The sequence below is a fragment of the Monodon monoceros genome, unplaced genomic scaffold (assembly GCF_005190385.1).
Source record: "Monodon monoceros isolate NGI ecotype Baffin Bay Population unplaced genomic scaffold, NGI_Narwhal_1 Super_Scaffold_12, whole genome shotgun sequence".
NCBI classification, from domain to species: Eukaryota; Metazoa; Chordata; class Mammalia; order Artiodactyla; family Monodontidae; genus Monodon; species Monodon monoceros.
In genome coordinates this window covers 53860908-53878209 of record NW_021703768.1, presented here as the reverse complement: position 1 = coordinate 53878209, position 17302 = coordinate 53860908, and the positions used below count along the sequence as shown (strand labels likewise).

Here is a 17302-nt window from a genome sequence, read left to right as displayed (position 1 = left end):
AAAAAAAAAACCTTCAATGCTGGTGAGTTTTTTGTCCCTTGAATATAGATTTGCTCTTTGAAAACTGTCATTCACCACTTGGAGCAAAGTAAGGTAGAAAAGGTGAATGGCTAAATAACGCTGCTTTTAATCAATCTGAGAAATATAACTATAAAGCAAAGTGATTGCTTTTTTTGTTTGTTTTTATTGAGAGGTGAACTCTTTAAGCATTCTAACAAAAGAGATGAGGAATGTCTGAGTAATGGAAACACAGGTAGAATAAGCATATTTTGAAAGATACCCCTCATTTGAATCTTCCATTCTAGCAGGGTTTTTTTTTTATTTAAAGAAAAAAACAAACGCGCCACACTAAGAGCACACTTCATAAACACTGCAGCATCACAATGCAGTAACTAGAAATTAATGACTAAAGCTTAAAAGTATCCTTATACCTTGAAATTATAAAACACCTTCTAAGTAGATACTGAGATAAACAGGACAGGACTTTTTACAGTGTAATGAGATTATTTTATAAACCATAAAAATGAGAACACTACTAGAAAGACTTATGAGGTAAACCAAAGCTCTATTCACAAAGTACAGGTATAGTCTTAAATACTGTCACTACAAAGAAAGAAATAAAACACACATAAACTAAGACAACTCGAGAGATCAGTAAAAGAATAAGAAAATCAATGTCAGCAGGAGAGAAGCAGCAGCGATAAAAGCAAAGATGATGAAATGAGCAAACAGAAAAACAGAATTAAGGATTTGTACATATGTCTCAAAGGTAAAGCAATGTCCACAATTCTGAATCCAAGAATTCAAAACCCAGAAGTTTGTTCATAAGTATACAGTAATCCTTTCAGGTGGCAAAGCATTAATTGAACTGATGGAAAGCTATTTAAAATATGTATTTAATCCACTTAGTATGAGTGTTGATTCAGGTTGTTGTAGAAATATTAATGTAGTTGATTCTGAGCTGCTGACCCAATTGCTGCTGAGCTGTCATGTACAGTACAGGGAGGATCATGTTACCTTTCTAAAATGTGAAAGTTAACTTCCAAAACACACCAGGCTCAAGAGTTTCACATAAGGTACCGCGGACCCGTGCTTGCACGGCAAGGACACAAACTACTTCAGGAGGGTGGTTCCCTCTGTGGAGTGAGGGAAGAGAAAGGGAATGGGTGCGAGGGACTTCAGTTGTATTTTAATGTTTAATTTATTTTAAAAGTTTATTTAACAAAAAGCTGTAGCAAATATAACAGAATATTAACACGTGCTAACCCTAAGATGAAAATTTTGTGGTTATACCATATACATAACCATATAACTGAACTCCATAGGGAATATGCTCTGGGCTTACTGATGGGGATATGTGAAAATGAATGAGGAGGTGGGATAAGTAAGTATTAGAGAAGTGAGAGGCAAGGGGCTTCTCTGGGGAGAGAGCTTCTCTCTTCTCAGTTGGAACAAATAAGGTGTAAATGGGAAAAGGGTGACACCGAACCCAAGCGACGTCGAGATGAGTTTATGGAACTGGGAACAACTGTAGGCTCTCCAAATGGCCCAGGGATTCAAAAGGTACCAAACAGGGCCCCAAAAGTGAGTCAATAATGGACAGCAGAGAAGTCCAGGGGTCAGTTTCAGCAGAGGTCAGGAACTCAAAGGAGAACTTGTGAGTCCAACAAAGGCTGCAGGTGTCATCCTCAGGACCTCATATACTTACTGAAAAGATACTTCCGCTGGTCAACGCATCCTTGGAACAGCACTTTTACTAGAGTTTCAAGAATGAGTTTGGGAATTTCCCAATAAGCTGAGTCCCATGACTTTATATTTCTAGTATGTTCTCTAAGTGTGGCGCCAGTGAGTCTCATCACCCAACTAGCTTGCATATGACTTCTGACTACATGAAAAATCAAATCCACTTTCAAAGAGTGAAGATTTACAGAAAAAAACTGTGCTTCTACTTCTCAAGGCAATAAAAAACGTTCTGAGTAATGGTATCATTCAAATAAACATTTAGTCTCTCAAGATAACCATTTTGCAAGGGACGGTATCCATATGCATGTGTAATTTTCCACTTGTTATTTATTAAAAGTAATATTATTTTATAGTCATACCTCATATTTATAGGTATTTATTTTCGTATTTCCATTCTTTCCCTCAGCAGAAAATAATTCATCTGGTAAGAAATACATGCGAGATGTCCTCCTACTGCTTCAATTCCGTATTACTTATATTCAAATTAAAAATTATGTTCTGAATATTACCTTGGAAAAGCTCTGCAAATTAATTTTAACTACAAAATTTGAAGTTAAGAGAAGCTGCAATAGTAAATATTCTGTGGAAGGACTGATTCTCCACATGGCCAAATCTTTCCAATTTCAGAATAGAGCATTTTAACACACTTGTGAATTTTGCAGTTTACATAATATCCAAAGGATCAAGACCTGGCGTTTACCTTTCAGGGTTAGTAATCCTGGAATTCAGCTAACAACAATTATCTGTAAAACTTAAGCTGCATTTTCAAAGTGTCTGTAACTTATTTGTACATATTCTGTGTTTTCATCTTAACAACTAAAATGCATTTCTAATTAGCTACATCACAACCAGTTAACCCAGAAAATGAGACTCTAAGAGTGATTCAGGTTAGATTTAGAAAAGAAGAAAATGCAACTCCTAAGCAGTTTTGCACAATGTTCGCCCTAATATATGAAGGGTGAGAACATAAAGAAACTGGGGTAAATGAGAAGCAGCGTTTTAGATTTTCAATTAGCATTTTTTTTTTTTTTTTTGCGGTACGCGGGCCTCTCACTGTTGTGGCCTCTCCTGTTGCGGCGGAGCACAGGCTCTGGACGCGCAGGCTCAGAGGCCATGGCTCACGGGCCCAGCCGCTCCGCGGCATGTGGGATCTTCCCGGACCAGGGCACGAACCCGTGTCCCCCGCATCGGCAGGCGGACTCTCAACCACTGCGCCACCAGGGAAGCCCTCAATTAGCTTTTTTATCAATAACCAATAAGGAGAAAAAATAGCCAAACTTCTGGGCAACAGAACCTACACTCCCCAAATTTAACAGTTCCTTTGGTCTTTTGGTAAAAAGGTTAATTTTGAAAGTTAAAATTTGATTTTGAAGGGAAAAATAGGAATAAGAGATCAACAATTATACGATACTACCTTCTTCAATAAAATAAACACTTAAGAGAAAAGCTGCCCTACCTCTGGGCAGAAGCTGTTAGAAACACAGAATACATGTGTGTGACTAAAAATTGTCTCAGGAAGCTTTCTCTTTAGGCATATATGCAAGTCAGGGACAGCCCTGATTCCATTATGACAGATGGCCAGGTCAGATTTATTAATTATCAGGTTTGTTTTAAGAAATACCTTGTAAATTCCTTTAAAAAAAAGCCAAGCGCCTAGAACCCTTACTTGTATTCTTACTGCTACGACAAGGGGGTTAGTAGACAGCCCTTCGGTTCATTCTCTGGGCCTCAGAGTTTTGATCCATAAAATGATGACAATAATGACAACCACATTATGAGGTATGTTTCTACAATTAAGCCAATCAATGCGTTGTAAGTAGTGAGACTAGTACCTAACACATAATAAGTATTTATAAAAATATAATTTCCAAAGTAATCTGTACCAAATGGGGTCCAATTCTATGTAGCTCACCTTTGCTTTTTGGATTCACTTTTTAAAATAACGTATGATTTACTAGAGATGGAAAGAAGAAAGATCCTGTGTTCTCCCCTATTTTTCTTGCAAAAGAGAAATTTCTGTATCCAAACTATAATAAAACTTGACTGAAGGGCAAAGCAAGGCGATATAGTAAAAATAAAAAGGATTTAGAGTCAAGGAACATGATACACATTTGGGGTATGGGGAGGATTCAGTGAGAGTATGTACGAGTAAGCCACAGGGGACAAATACTCTGTTTACTGGTGGTTGGGTTCTAATCGGAGACACTTAGGAGTCTAGGGAAGAACACCACTTAAAATTTGAAAATTATTCTTTTTGCTTTTTGGTCAATCAATGTCAGCGTTCATGTTCACACTGTGGCGGCCCATACTTTCAACATCTAAAATATGTGTATAACTGAGTCACTTTGTTGTACAGCAGAAATTAACACAACATTGTAAATCAACTATACTTCAATTTTTAAAAAGTAAAATAAATAAATAAATAAAGCTCCGTGGAGACAAATATCTCACAACATCACTAATTTAAACTGAGAAAGCATGTATCTGACCCACTGAATCACTTCTAGTAATTGCTAGGGCTCCTGTTGAAATGTAGTTTGTGGCAAGAGTATCCCTTCTTCCTCTATCCTATTTTCATTGTTTCATCTTGTCTCTTTATTGATCTTAATCTACTACTAAGTTCTTTTAGTCTCTCCTTAAAAGAAAGTTCTTATCCAGAAGGCACAGATTTAAGGCTTGACATTTTCTTCCTTTGAATGAGAAAAACTAAAAAAAAAACCTCTGCATATAAGCCACACAAGAAAAAAAACGACCCAGGCCATCAAAGTTTAATGGCATTTTCAGTACTAATATCACTGGCATGGAGCCAAAGCAATGAAACCAGATTATGTTTCCTCCTCCCACCCAAAACACCAAATAGTATGAAAAAGAAAGCTCCCAGTCTCCTCCCAACTGGTGATCCGGGGACTCACTCAACTTGTGCATCATAGTTTAAAAGCGTGCAGCAAAAAGTATGTCCTTTTAATGTTTGTCAGCTCATCATCTGATGTGTTGCCTACTCTGAGGGGCAGATATGCAGAATTTATCCTTTCCTTCCTATCAGGAAGCACCCAGAGAAAGCACTGCCTGTGTAAGAGCTCTGGGGTGTGAGAGAGGAAAAGTCGGGCACTTACAGAGACCGTGGAGCTGGGCGTGTTTGTCCCATAGCCAGAGGAGGGGAGAGAAGCCAAGGACCAGCGGCGTCCATCAGTCCTGGTGAGAAAGTGAGATTAGCTTAGGCCAACGCTGGATTACGGTTACATGGGAACCCCAGGGAAACCGAGTATTTTTAGTTGAACAAATGACACAAACACAGTCAGTGAGGATGTGGAAATGTTCAGCAAGGGCCAGAGTAAACAAACATTATACAGCAGGTTGACTTTTATTTAAAGTGAATCAATACACCCAAACAAGCAGAAAGTGAATGGGGTGATCCATATTATTGATCTCTCACTAATACACTTTGACAAAATGAATACCAGGGATAATTACATCAGTCAGACTCAGCAGATTCTGATGAATAAAAACAGAAAGGGAGGAGGAAAAAACACTCTTATCTGGAAACTGATAACCGGGGCCATGATCTTTGGAAGGGCCTGCATTCCAGCATGGTACAAGAGCCTGTGGGGACTTCCATTGCATCCTCAGGACTTTCTGCTTATTATTTTCAAGGGAGCAGTCCTACTCATCACACCGAGGGGAGAAGGGATCGGGGGGCTCAAGACCGGCTCAAGCCTTAAGTGGCAAATAATTTGAGCACTAAGAAAGTGACTGACCTTGTGCACAGACTCTCTTAAGAGTTATTATACCTTCTGACACGACCTGGCTTTATAAAGTGTTCCAGCAAAAGCCTCTTGCAGGGTTTATGAGTATGCAGCCCAGCTCTAGCCAGTGAGAGGGAGGGAAGAATGAAAATTCTCCACTAGTGATAGAGCCTAATGCAAAGAGTAGGGTTACCTGCCCTAATCGTAGAGGCAAAGCTGTCAGGAGTCTTAACAGAGTATGGTTTTTATCTCCAAGTCGTAACAGGACAGATAGCTTCTGGGCTGAACTCTGGCTATGAATTATAGTCATTACAAGGGTCTCAGATGAGCTGCTGGAGTAGTAAAGACAACACTGTCGCTAAGGCAAGGGGACACCAGAAAGTCAATTTTTTCTGAAATCTCTGGCATTCCAGAACCATTAATTTACTAGCAATTTTGAGTGAACTATGCCTTCAAAATCACGTAACAGTGTGAAAACAAATATACACACATTTGCCACGAGGAATACAGGAAACACATACTTTTCTAAAGAGCTATACTGCTTTCTTAGATGCAGGATCATATGTAGACTTTTTGTAACTCATGATTAGATTAATCTACCAAATGAGAGACAAGAGTAGACCAAATTTACCACAGACACATTCACAGTAAGTTGAAGTCGGGGAATTCACCAGCATTCGACTTGAATCTGAGAAATGTCACAAGCAGATGTTTATGTAAAAAACCGACACTGTAGCCTAAATCACAGTCAAGGGAGAATACAATCATAGGCCACCAGGGATGTTGCCTCCAAAAATGCAAATGGTCCACAAAGACAAAATGGAAGAATTCAGGTGGACAAATCACAGAAGTAGTACAATGTTAAGATTTTAGTAAAATTTACCTGTCGTTTCTGTGACCACGATTGGAGTACAATTGAATCAAGTATGGTTTTTTTTTTTTTAAAAAAAGAAGCAAAATAAGATGTTTGTAAATATACCAGATAAAAGGAATGAAAAGAAATAAATCACATGTTCTCTAGAAATAATTTTATACTACTGAAAATGTTAAAAGAAAATAATTCTAAAAACATGCTTATAAAGACATCTGACCATCAATTAAATGGACACAGGTTGGATCTAGTTTATTTACCTAATTATTAAAGACTTAACCCATTCCTGGACTTTCTATTTTAAAAAGCTCCAATTTTTAAATGGACTTGTTCAGTCCATTTAATAGCAATTATCAGAAACTAGTCTCTGGAAAGAGTGAGGGACACAATTTCCCCCACCATGATTTTGCTTTGTGATTCCTTAACTCTCCTTTCCCTCAGGTATCAATGAACATATTTCAGATGAACGAACAACTCCAAGAAGAGACATGTTCTTATTAGTTCTGAAGCATAAATTACATTTGCTTACTCTGGAAGACACACAACTAGAAAGATGTTTAAACAAGAATATGCTCAGTACTCTGTGCAGCCACGGACCAGAAATAAGTTATGTCTCATAAAGTTGCCTAAGTTGTCCGTGTCTATTTACTCCAATGGAGCACAAAGGACCATTGCATTTTCATTACCATGACAACTGCCCGTCAGAAATTCCTATATATGCTATATACAGTGCTTAAGAGAGAGCATGCCCTTTTTTGAAGAAAGCTATCACACAAGTATAATTTGGATCCTACTAACAATGTTCTCTTTTCTTTGCAGCAGCTACCAGTAAAATGCTACCTGAAAACAAGAGTACATTCTTGCCAAAGCAACAAGGCTTTTTTGAAGAGTGCTTTCTTTGTGGGTGGAAATCTTAATGTTACGCTAAATGAAAAAGTAAGAAGGGAAAAACACCTGATGGGAACACAGGATACAAAGAGATTGGCAAACAAAAAACAAAAACAAAACCCCCCAAAAACCAAAAAACCCACATCATTTCAACACTAACCACAAAAAGTTAGATTAATATGGTATACAACAAAGGAAGAAAGAAAAGTCCCTATTACAACTGTATGAAGAGGAAGATTTCTTTGTTTGTTTGTTACAGTCATCTGGTGTGAAACATTTTATGGTCTAGCTGATATTGGAACAAGATGAATTATGCCAATATAATGCAACCAGAGTAACTCTGCCCACCAGTGCTCAACAAGTGTCTCATGACCTGACCTCTCAGCAGGCAGGTCTGTTCCAGTAATTTGCTTACGGAAATATATTCTGAGATTTAACCTGACAAATAACAGCTAGACAGCTAGGAGACATCCACAACGATTATTCAGGGCTCTATTTCCTTTTTAAAATTTTTTTAAAAATTTTAAAAATTTATTTATTTATTTGTGGCTGCAATGGGTCTTTGTTACTGTGTGCAGGCTTCTCATTGCGGTGGCTTCTCTTGTTGCGGAGCACGGGCTCTAGGCGCATGGGCTTCAGTAATTGTGGCACGTGGGCTCAGTAGCTGTGGCTCACACGCTCTAGCGTGCAGGCTCAGTAGTTGTGGCGCATGTGCTTAGCTGCTACGCAGCGTATGGGATCTTCCCGGACCAGGGCTCGAGCCCGTGTCCCCTGAATTGGCAGGCAGATTCTTAACCACTGCGCCACCAGGGAAGTGCCTCTGTCTGTATTTCTAATGAAAATGAAAGCAACTTATGTTACCTAAACCTCTACAACTTCTGGGGAAGGCAGAACAATGTCATTACCTCCAGTTTACCACCACCAAGGAATAAAACATTAAGTAACTCCACAATCAGATGGATTGTAAACCAGCTTCATCACAGTGATTAGCAAATTACAAAATATGTTTCCTTGCTCCAGACAAAATCACAGTGATTAGCAAATTACAAAATATGTTTCCTTGCTCCAGACAAAATCTACTACACTATGATGCTCATTTTCATCCTTTTATTTTAACTCGATACTAAAAAATTAACTTGATAATTTTGCTCTCAAACACCTATTAGATAATATGGAAAGCAAGTGTGTGTCATCCTATTTCCCAGTCTGAAATTCAACATTACAGGGGATGTCTTCTGGGGGGTAAATTATCACATTATAAGTAAGATCAGAAAAGGTTAATAAGTCTGACCTTTATCCCGTCACCCAAGAATAATTTTTAAAATAGGACAATCTCTCCCCTCTGTTGGACTGAATATACAAAATGATAAAATGTGGGACTCCCTAAATGGCAGTACTTCCTAAAGGCTCAGAAATGCACGCCAAATGGTAGGGAATGGAGACCCATGGAATTTCCATGTTTCTTGAATGAAAAATCAACTTTAAAATGGAAGAGAAAGATGACTGATGTCAAATAAAAATAGGCCAATTTGAGTTCACATAGCAAACACAGGGTTCTATTTACTTGAATAAAAGTTCAAAAAGATGATCACTCATGTCCTAATCTAAATTAATGCTTTTTGAAGAGTGTGGAGGGAGTTCCATCTGGAAATTCCTGCAAAATGAACCAGAGGTCTCCTGTGATAATCTTCTGTTACGGTTTACGGTTTATTTGTCGAAAATTAACATGCCTAGGGGTTTGTGTATTTTTTTTTTTTATAGCATAGAAACCAAATTCATCTGTCCTCCAGTCAGCCACTTAATTATTAGATTCTCTTCATTTTTATAAATCTGGCAGGATTAAAAGACTGATTTCAGTCGCGTTTAAATGTGGGCTACAATGACATTTGCATTTTCTTTCTACTTAAAGTAATTAAAGGCATTCCCTTTTTAAGAGAAATGTATTTTAAAGACTATGGTATGTTCTCTTTTTTTAAAATCAGTTTTTATAAGATTTCCCTTTTCACTTAGAATGGTACCACCACAGTGAATTAATATTCATTGGGCAAACAAACACAGGCTTTGTGAGACCAGCTAATTGTCACATTTTCTTTATGGTGTTTAAATGAGCACTGAAAGTATCAAAGTTGGAATTGGGGAAAATTGGGGTGTCGGTCTCAGGAAGTTCATTGGAGATCACGTCTTAATTACTCTTGTGTCCTCCCTATGGTGGAGGCCTGGTACACACAGGCATTTACCATATGGTGGGGAATGTGTGATTTTACAAGAGAATCTTAATTTTCAGGAATTCTGAAAATACTGCAAGCGGATCCTTTTCTCTGGATTTAGTTATATAAAATGCATTGAATGCTGACAAAAGACAGTGAAGACGTTGCAGGTTTTGCTCGTTAGTAACACGTGTTAAATCTATTTTTTTAACCTACCTATGTGTCTTAATTAAATGCTACTTTAATTCATTTCAAGGTATGATTAGGTCTCTGAAGAAAATTTAACAAATATCTAGGACAGGGACTTCCCTGGTGGCGCAGTGGTTAAGAATCCACCTGCCAGTGCAGGAGACACAGGTTCGATCCCTGGCCAGGAAGATCCCACATGCCATGGAGCAACTAAGCCCGTGTGCAACAACTACTGAGCCTGAGCTCTAGAGCCCGTGAGCTACAACTACTGAGCCTGCATGCCACAACTACTGAAGCCTGTGCGCCTAGAGCCCGTGCTCCACAACAAGAGAAGCCACCACAATGAGAAGCCCGCGCACCGCAATGAAGAGTCGCCCCCGCTCGCCACAACTAGAGAAAAGCCCGCGCGCAGCAATGAAGACCCAACGCAGGCAAAAAAAAAAAAAAAAAAAAAAAATATATATATATATATGTATATATATATATACACACACACACATATATATATAAACAGGCCATAAAATGAATTCATTCTGAATATGCAGAAACCTCGCTAAAGGGACAATTTTGTTTTCCGTGTGTTTTTCCTGGGTGGAAGAAGGCAGGGTATACACATGTTGAGAGGGATGACGGAACCCAGGAAGGTGAAGATTTGAATGTGACAGGGTGAAGTACGCTAATTCCACGCACACAACACAGAAGAGGTGGCTGTGTAGACTCCTCTGACTGGGAGAAATCACAGTAGAAGATCCAGAACTGAAAAGGTTTGATAATAGATCATATGCCCACTGTCCTCTGAGCAACAATACTTTCTCATGACTCACTGACCCAGATATGAGACATATAACTTTGATATGTGGTGTCCAATTCTAACTCAGATAGGAAGAGCAAACATAAAACACCCTCATGGCTTTATCTCAGGGAGATCACTAAATTGCTGGCTTGGTGCCCTCAAGGAAAGGCATCTTAGAGTTTATACCTTGTGATCCCAAGTAAGGTCATTTTTATTAAGGGGGGGAAAAAAAAGGTATTTCAACAACAACAAAAGCAATTGCACCAAGACATATAGGTGAATCAAGTTCTTATAATATAAGCTCAGATAATTCAGTAAAAATCTGTTGATCATCAAAAGCATGTATGAGACACTGCACTGGGGATGGGAGAAAAGGTGGAAATGGTTTTCTCCTGCCCTCAGTGAGAGCCCACCATCTAGGAAGGACCAAGAGAGGTACATATAGCTCTAAAGGGTAGTGGAGGGAGTGGGCTGGGGGAATGGGATTCTCCACGTAACACTTCATTATTCTACTCACAAGAAATCCTTACCTCCGTGCAAATGAAAAATGGGCAGAGGCACTGGGGGAGAAGTTTCTTGGACTATCTTGAGGGCTATTTCCTGTAGAGAGAAAGAAGAAAAAAACGTGACATCATGACTTTGTTTTTGTATCTTTATCTACATCCAAAACCTTCTTCTCTTTAGTAGTAAGTTTCTGTACACTTTTGTAAAATGTCCATGTCCTCAAAAACTGTTTTACTTTTACTTGGAGAAGAGACAGGGGGTCAGCTTGAGCTCCAGCACAGCTTTCCAAGTGCGTAATATATGAATAAACAAACCTACATCACCAACCAGCAGTTTTCCATATATTTAACAACCTAAATATTTCAGTCCTACAGAATAATGAATATACAAATGTCCTGGTTCCTACTCTTCCAGATGTTAACATTTCCAACAGCAGGATGGGTGGAGAAGTATATGCTTCAATTGGGAGGGTGAGGCTTTCTATTTTAAGGAGGCAGTCTTGATATTTTTATTTACAGAAACCGAAATAAAATTCTGAGCTCTCAAAAATGAATCCTCATATTTCAAAGTACATATTTTAAAGGGAGAAATGTCAGAACAAGTCATAAAATGCTGGGGAGAACCCAACAGTTCAGACCTATTCCTCAAATGATCCAGCTCTATCTCAGCATGGCCTAGTGGCCCAGCAGGACTAACCCTTATCCGTATTTCCTTCAATAGTCTCTCTGCTCCTAAGCAGCTGGGTGGTGACTGGCCAGGCAGCCTTTAAAAGCCACACACAGAGGCTGGCAGAGGGTGTCTTCCCCAAGTCCTCTGGAGGCAGGTGGAGCACAGGTTGCTTTCTGTAAGGCGGCAGCTTCTGGGGGACTTGCTACTTTCCCCGTCAGAACATGTAACCTGCTACTGATCACTGAGAAAGCTTGGCAGGCAGCAGGTGAGGGAAGGTTCAGGGCACTCCAGACCACCCTGCTTCCCTCTGCATGTTTAATTAGGTTGAGAATTTCCTGAGGACCGGATGGGACTGTAGCTGGTGTAAATAAGGAGGTTAGGAAAGGTGGCAAACTAATCCTGTATGTTCTTGAAACACAGAAAATAAATCAAGAAGACATGTTTAATCCTTAACAACAAGCCAGTTGCCACATTACTGATTTCTTACCGGAAGTGACAATTGTAATTAGGGGTAAGGAATACAAGGCGGCACCTTCAAGTCAGTACCTAGCTATACAGGTAAACAATTTATTACCTGTGTGCAAAAAGAATAGATTAATGCATTAAAGTGGATAATTTCAGTGTTACCTGGAGGACTTCTGGACTGGCTACACCTCTACAGAAATTTTTCAATTAAAGTTGCAGATTTTATAGTGATGGCACCAACAGATGCCATTAAGTTTCTGACAGACAGCACAATTAAAGCCATTTAACTGGGAAGCACTGAAAAGCCCATTTCTTTACGGATAGAGAATCAAGAAGCATTTCCCCCCTGCAGCAATGAAATTTATCATGCCTTTGCATCTGTTGTTCCTTGGGCCCCTGGAGAAATGGATTCTGCGTTTGCCATCCAGCAATCCAGGACTCTTTTTGTCCATTTATCTACACAGCTAAATTAAGTTCTTTGAACTTTTCCCAACAGCCTTCATTCCCCCTGCCCCCCCCTCTCCAATTTAGTTTGTGCATCACTCTTCATATTCCTTAAAAGGTCTTGATTTCAAGATGGCTAGAAATCTTGTTTCTAAAGGGAAACAAATCAAATGCCAGAAATCTCCATGTCGATTTTGTTTTTATTTGGGAAAAAAACGTTTGCTTTGCTCACACCCCACACAGAGCAAACTACCAGTAAATTATGAGGAGAAACAAAACAATTGATTGAAGCCAAGGCATTCTGAGAACAATCCCTGCTACCCTATTCACTGAGAATAAATAATAAGGCCAGTGAAACTTGGCACCAAATTCTTAGCCCTGTGTTCTTTGTAAAGAGAACACTATATCTGGAGATTATATGAGATCAACCAGAACAACTAGAGAGAGCTTATTAAATGTTTTTAAGACTCTGAAGGAGGGAGAGACAAGGAATTATCTGAAAAACCTTTTCACTTTTAGAGATTTTAAGGAGTGGTCCCCCAGGAAGCTATGTAACATCTTATAATACATGGCGGACCATCACTTTGAGGATGAATGGGCAGAGATGGAGATACAGAGGTAGGTTCATTTAACTCTGCTCTTTAAACAAACAAACAAACAAAAAACCCAGGGCTACCATTAACCATTTCTCATCTTCGGGTTTTGTCTTCCTATTCCATGCTGCCTTTTCAGGCACTTCCACTGACAATGTTCCTCAACTCCAAGCTATAGAGCCATTCCTATTATCTTACTAACCACAGATCTTTCTTCTTGTTTCATGTCTGACTGAAGAGCTAGTTGAAATGCAAATACACGCCCCTGCATTATCACAAAGGCCCTTAAATGCAACGGGATATTGGAGAAAATGAAGGTGGCATCAACTAGACTGATAATTCCTTAAGGACGAGACACTATAGCTTAATTTGAGGTCAGTTCAGCAAGCTGGAGATAAACAGAAGGAATGGAAGGACTTCAGGAAGGGGACAGAATCAACCCAAACACAGCGGGGCAATGCAGTGGAGACAGGCTCTCTACAAGCAGGGAATTCAGACTGGTAAAGCCAATGAGCTGTGAACTACATGTATTGGTACTACCTAGTGGAAGGCCTTAAGAGATGTTTGGATGCAAGAGAGATGCTAAGAGATTTTAAGCTGGCATTGAGTATGCCGAGTGGACAGATGTGCTGCCGAGGAGAAGGAGCTAGATTAGGACATGGAAAGCCAATGGAAAGGATATTCTGGTGAGCAAACCAAGGGTAATTGGTGATGGATTAGAAATAAGTCATGAAAAAGATTACAGACTAAAAGTGACTGAGGCTTCCAGTGTGAGTAGACTGTCCCATTAACAGGGAACTTTTAGAGAGAAGTGGGGCGGTAGTAATAGTAGAAGAAAAGGGTAGATGAGTATTCTAGACATTTTTGTCATTTGTTACAGAAAATTCCTCTATTTTCCTTAGGGAGAGATTAGAAGATTAGCAGATTAAATAGGCAGAAGTCAATCTTCGAGGTCTTTGTTCTTATTTGAAATAAAAATTGATTTCTATGTTGTCTCTTAAGTCTTAGGGGTACTATTTTATTTTATTTTATTTTGCGGTATGCGGGCCTCTCACTGTTGTGGCCTCTCCCGTTGCGGAGCACAGGCTCCGGACGCGCAGGCTCAGCGGCCATGGCTCACAGGCCCAGCCGCTCCGCAGCACGTGGGATCCTCCCAGACCGGGGCACGAACCCGTGTCCCCTGCATCGGCAGGCGGACCCTCAACCACTGCGCCACCAGGGAAGCCCAGGGGTACTATTTTGTTATACAAAACAACACTAATTTAGAACAGATTGAATTATAAAACACACCTTATATAGTCTTAACTTAGAGATGAGGACGAGACTGTTGTGGACACGCACAGCACTTCCCCAGGACAAGAAAGTAAGCTGGATTGAAACCAGAGTCCTATACTTGACCTTCACTGCTCACAGCACTGCTCTCTGAATTCATCCACCCATCTGCAAAGCAATACCTGAGAGACTCTCAAACGAAAACTGGTGCCAGTTAATTCTCTGCCCATATGTGCGACACTTGCTTAGAACACAAATCCAGCTGTTCCCAGGGATGTGCTGCCTCTTGGATGTTTGAGTGCCATGACACTTTATAGACTACTGTTTCTGACCTGGTAAAGGAAACCTTAGTCGTGGTCAGGCATTGAATAGGTAATTAACTCCAGGATCCCCAGGGGCAACTAGCGTGGCTAATACACAGGCAGTACATCAAAACAGTGCTTTACCTAACGGAGCTACACAGGGTGCCTCATTTTAGAGGCAGTTATTGTTAAGAAAGTGATTTCCAGATTAATTAAATTGTTTGATTGCTTTGTAATTAGGTTGGAGAAGTCCTGTGTCTTTACCGCAGAGAAACAAGCTGCAAATCTTTTTAGAAGGCATATGCTATACCCACTATACATTATTAACGTGCTTTTAATAGCTGTCTGTTCACAAAATGATAGTTTCTGGTTGCCGTGATTTTCTATCAGGACTTGAGGGATCCAAGAATTAATGATAATTGCCATTTGAAACTCCTGGTAGATCAAAAGGGTAAGCCCTCACTTGAATCCTCGTTGTCATTACTTGGTGATCGGCTTAAATTCGTTGTGACTTTTTTACACCATAACAACCAGCGCTGTGTTTCTTAATCGTTCTGCAGGAGATTCTCAGCGACGAATTGACACTGCTGAAAAACCTTAAGTCGAAACTTCACAGGACCAAACCTAGGACCCCCTCACAAGATGTTATGGCAGCAGATAAAGGGGGCAATGGAACAAGTTATGCAGGGACCTCAAGCTGAGTGGACTTTGAAAAATAACAGTTCAGTTTCACGTGAGAACTTTAAGTCTATGCTACCAGATCCAGCGGACGCCAGAGAAGAGTTAGAAATCCTCCTTTCACTTAGCTGTCTCAGAAACTGGCTCCTCTCCAGATATAACTGCAGAATATTAATTAAACCTGGACAGCTGTTTAGACTCTAGGTGGACAGAGAGAAACCTTGATTAGCCTTGGGTGGCATTCTCTCAGGGTAAGCTGTGAAGTGTTCACAGCAGGCCAATAAATAGATTTTTATGCCTGGGTTTTCAGGTAAAGAGAATTATGCACAATAAATCAAGCCTTTCTTAAAATCTGGCCTCTCTGAACCTCTTTTGGTTTTCCCATCCCTGCCATATTGATCCTTCTTACCCAATACCACTACTCACTGTCATCTGATTAATTCATTCAACAAATATTTATCAATATATAAATGGTGTGATTTGATTTGCATTTTAGAAAGAGCCCTCTAGCTCTTCTGTGGCCAATGGGCTCTAAGCAGGCACAAATGCAGGAAGCAGGGGAGATCAGTAAGGAGGCTACCAGCATAGACAAGGTATGAGATGATGGTGGTTTGGACAGGATGGGAGTAGATCTCAGGTATGTTCTGGTTGTAGAGACAACAGGATTTACTGAAAAACTGGACTGAGTGGAAGTATGGGGGAAAGAACAAAGTATTGCCATTTGCAACAACATGGACAGACCTGGAGGGTATTATGCTGAGTGAAGTAATAAGTCAGACAAATACTATATGATACTTTTTAGAATCCACATAGAAGTGGTAATACAAGTGAATCTATATACGAAACAAAACAGACTCACAGATGTACAAGACAAACTTATGGTTACCAAAGGGGAGAGGTAGGGGAGGAGGGACAAATTTGGTGTATGCGATGAACAGATACAAACTACTATATGTAAAATAGATAAGTAACAAAGGATTTACTGTATAACAGAGAATTATACCCAGTATCTTGTAATAACCTATAATGGAATATAATCTGTAAAAACAAACAAGCAAACAAACAAAAAAACCAAAGCACTATGCCATATGCCTGAAACACAATCTTGTAAATCAACTATACTTAATTAAAAAAATGCAAAAAGCCCCTGAAAATCTGGGTGGGATTTATGCTCTTTTATTTACAGAGGCACCACCTCAAATAATTTTAAATATATTAAAATGTACTTATGTTCCATATTATATGCAATCACATGTAACAATGTTACACTTCTTAGATGTAGCATTTATATTACTCAATTAAACACTGAAAGTTCTATTATAGTTTTTTATTGTACTTGAGAGCAAATAACATTTTTCCAGCTCACATTATTCAGTACCTAACAGATTTAATAGCCCTGATCTGTTTGATATAGCCAAACTAGAAAACAGTGCTAGTTAAAAGTTTGCAGAGAAGGAAAATTCTATAGGCTGACTAGTGAAGTTTGAGGAATGATAACTTCAATCATTCTATATCATGTCACCATAGGTAAAACAGAATGAAGTGTAATGACAGGTATACTGTATTTCATTTCTCACTAACATAATTCTAAATGCTGGTGAGGGATAAATTTTGGTTATACGTGTAGACACACAAAAAGCGTATTTTGAATTCTCAGTGCCTAAGCTAGTCCCTGTAACACAGTAAACTAGAAATGTATTTTTTTCTAATTCATCAATTATGTATTAAGTTCTTTTTATATACAGAGCTTTGAGTTACCTGCTAGAATAGATTAAATAGGTAAACAAGACCCAAAGAGCTAAAAATCTACTGATAGAAGATCTTGTGAAACCAGTTCTGGATCCTTATTCACGTGAAAAAGAAATTTTCTTAGATCAAAGCCCTTAAATGTGTCAAAATTACTCACTAAAAACAAACTCTCAATGATGATACCACACAGAG

The 17302-nt window shown here is 39.2% G+C and overlaps 1 protein-coding gene across 6 annotated transcripts in view; it reads right to left on the bottom strand.

Moving 5' to 3' along the window:
- MAST4 (microtubule associated serine/threonine kinase family member 4) overlaps positions 1-17302 on the bottom strand; it is a 568502-nt gene that overhangs the window by 62892 nt on the left and 488308 nt on the right. For all 6 annotated transcript variants that reach the window (XM_029218029.1, XM_029218025.1, XM_029218027.1 and 3 more), the window contains 2 exons: positions 10965-11034; positions 4857-4935 (listed from right to left, as the gene is read on the bottom strand). In XM_029218029.1, the coding sequence (XP_029073862.1) occupies positions 4857-4935; positions 10965-11034 (149 nt within the window). The remainder of the gene's footprint in view (positions 1-4856; positions 4936-10964; positions 11035-17302) is intronic.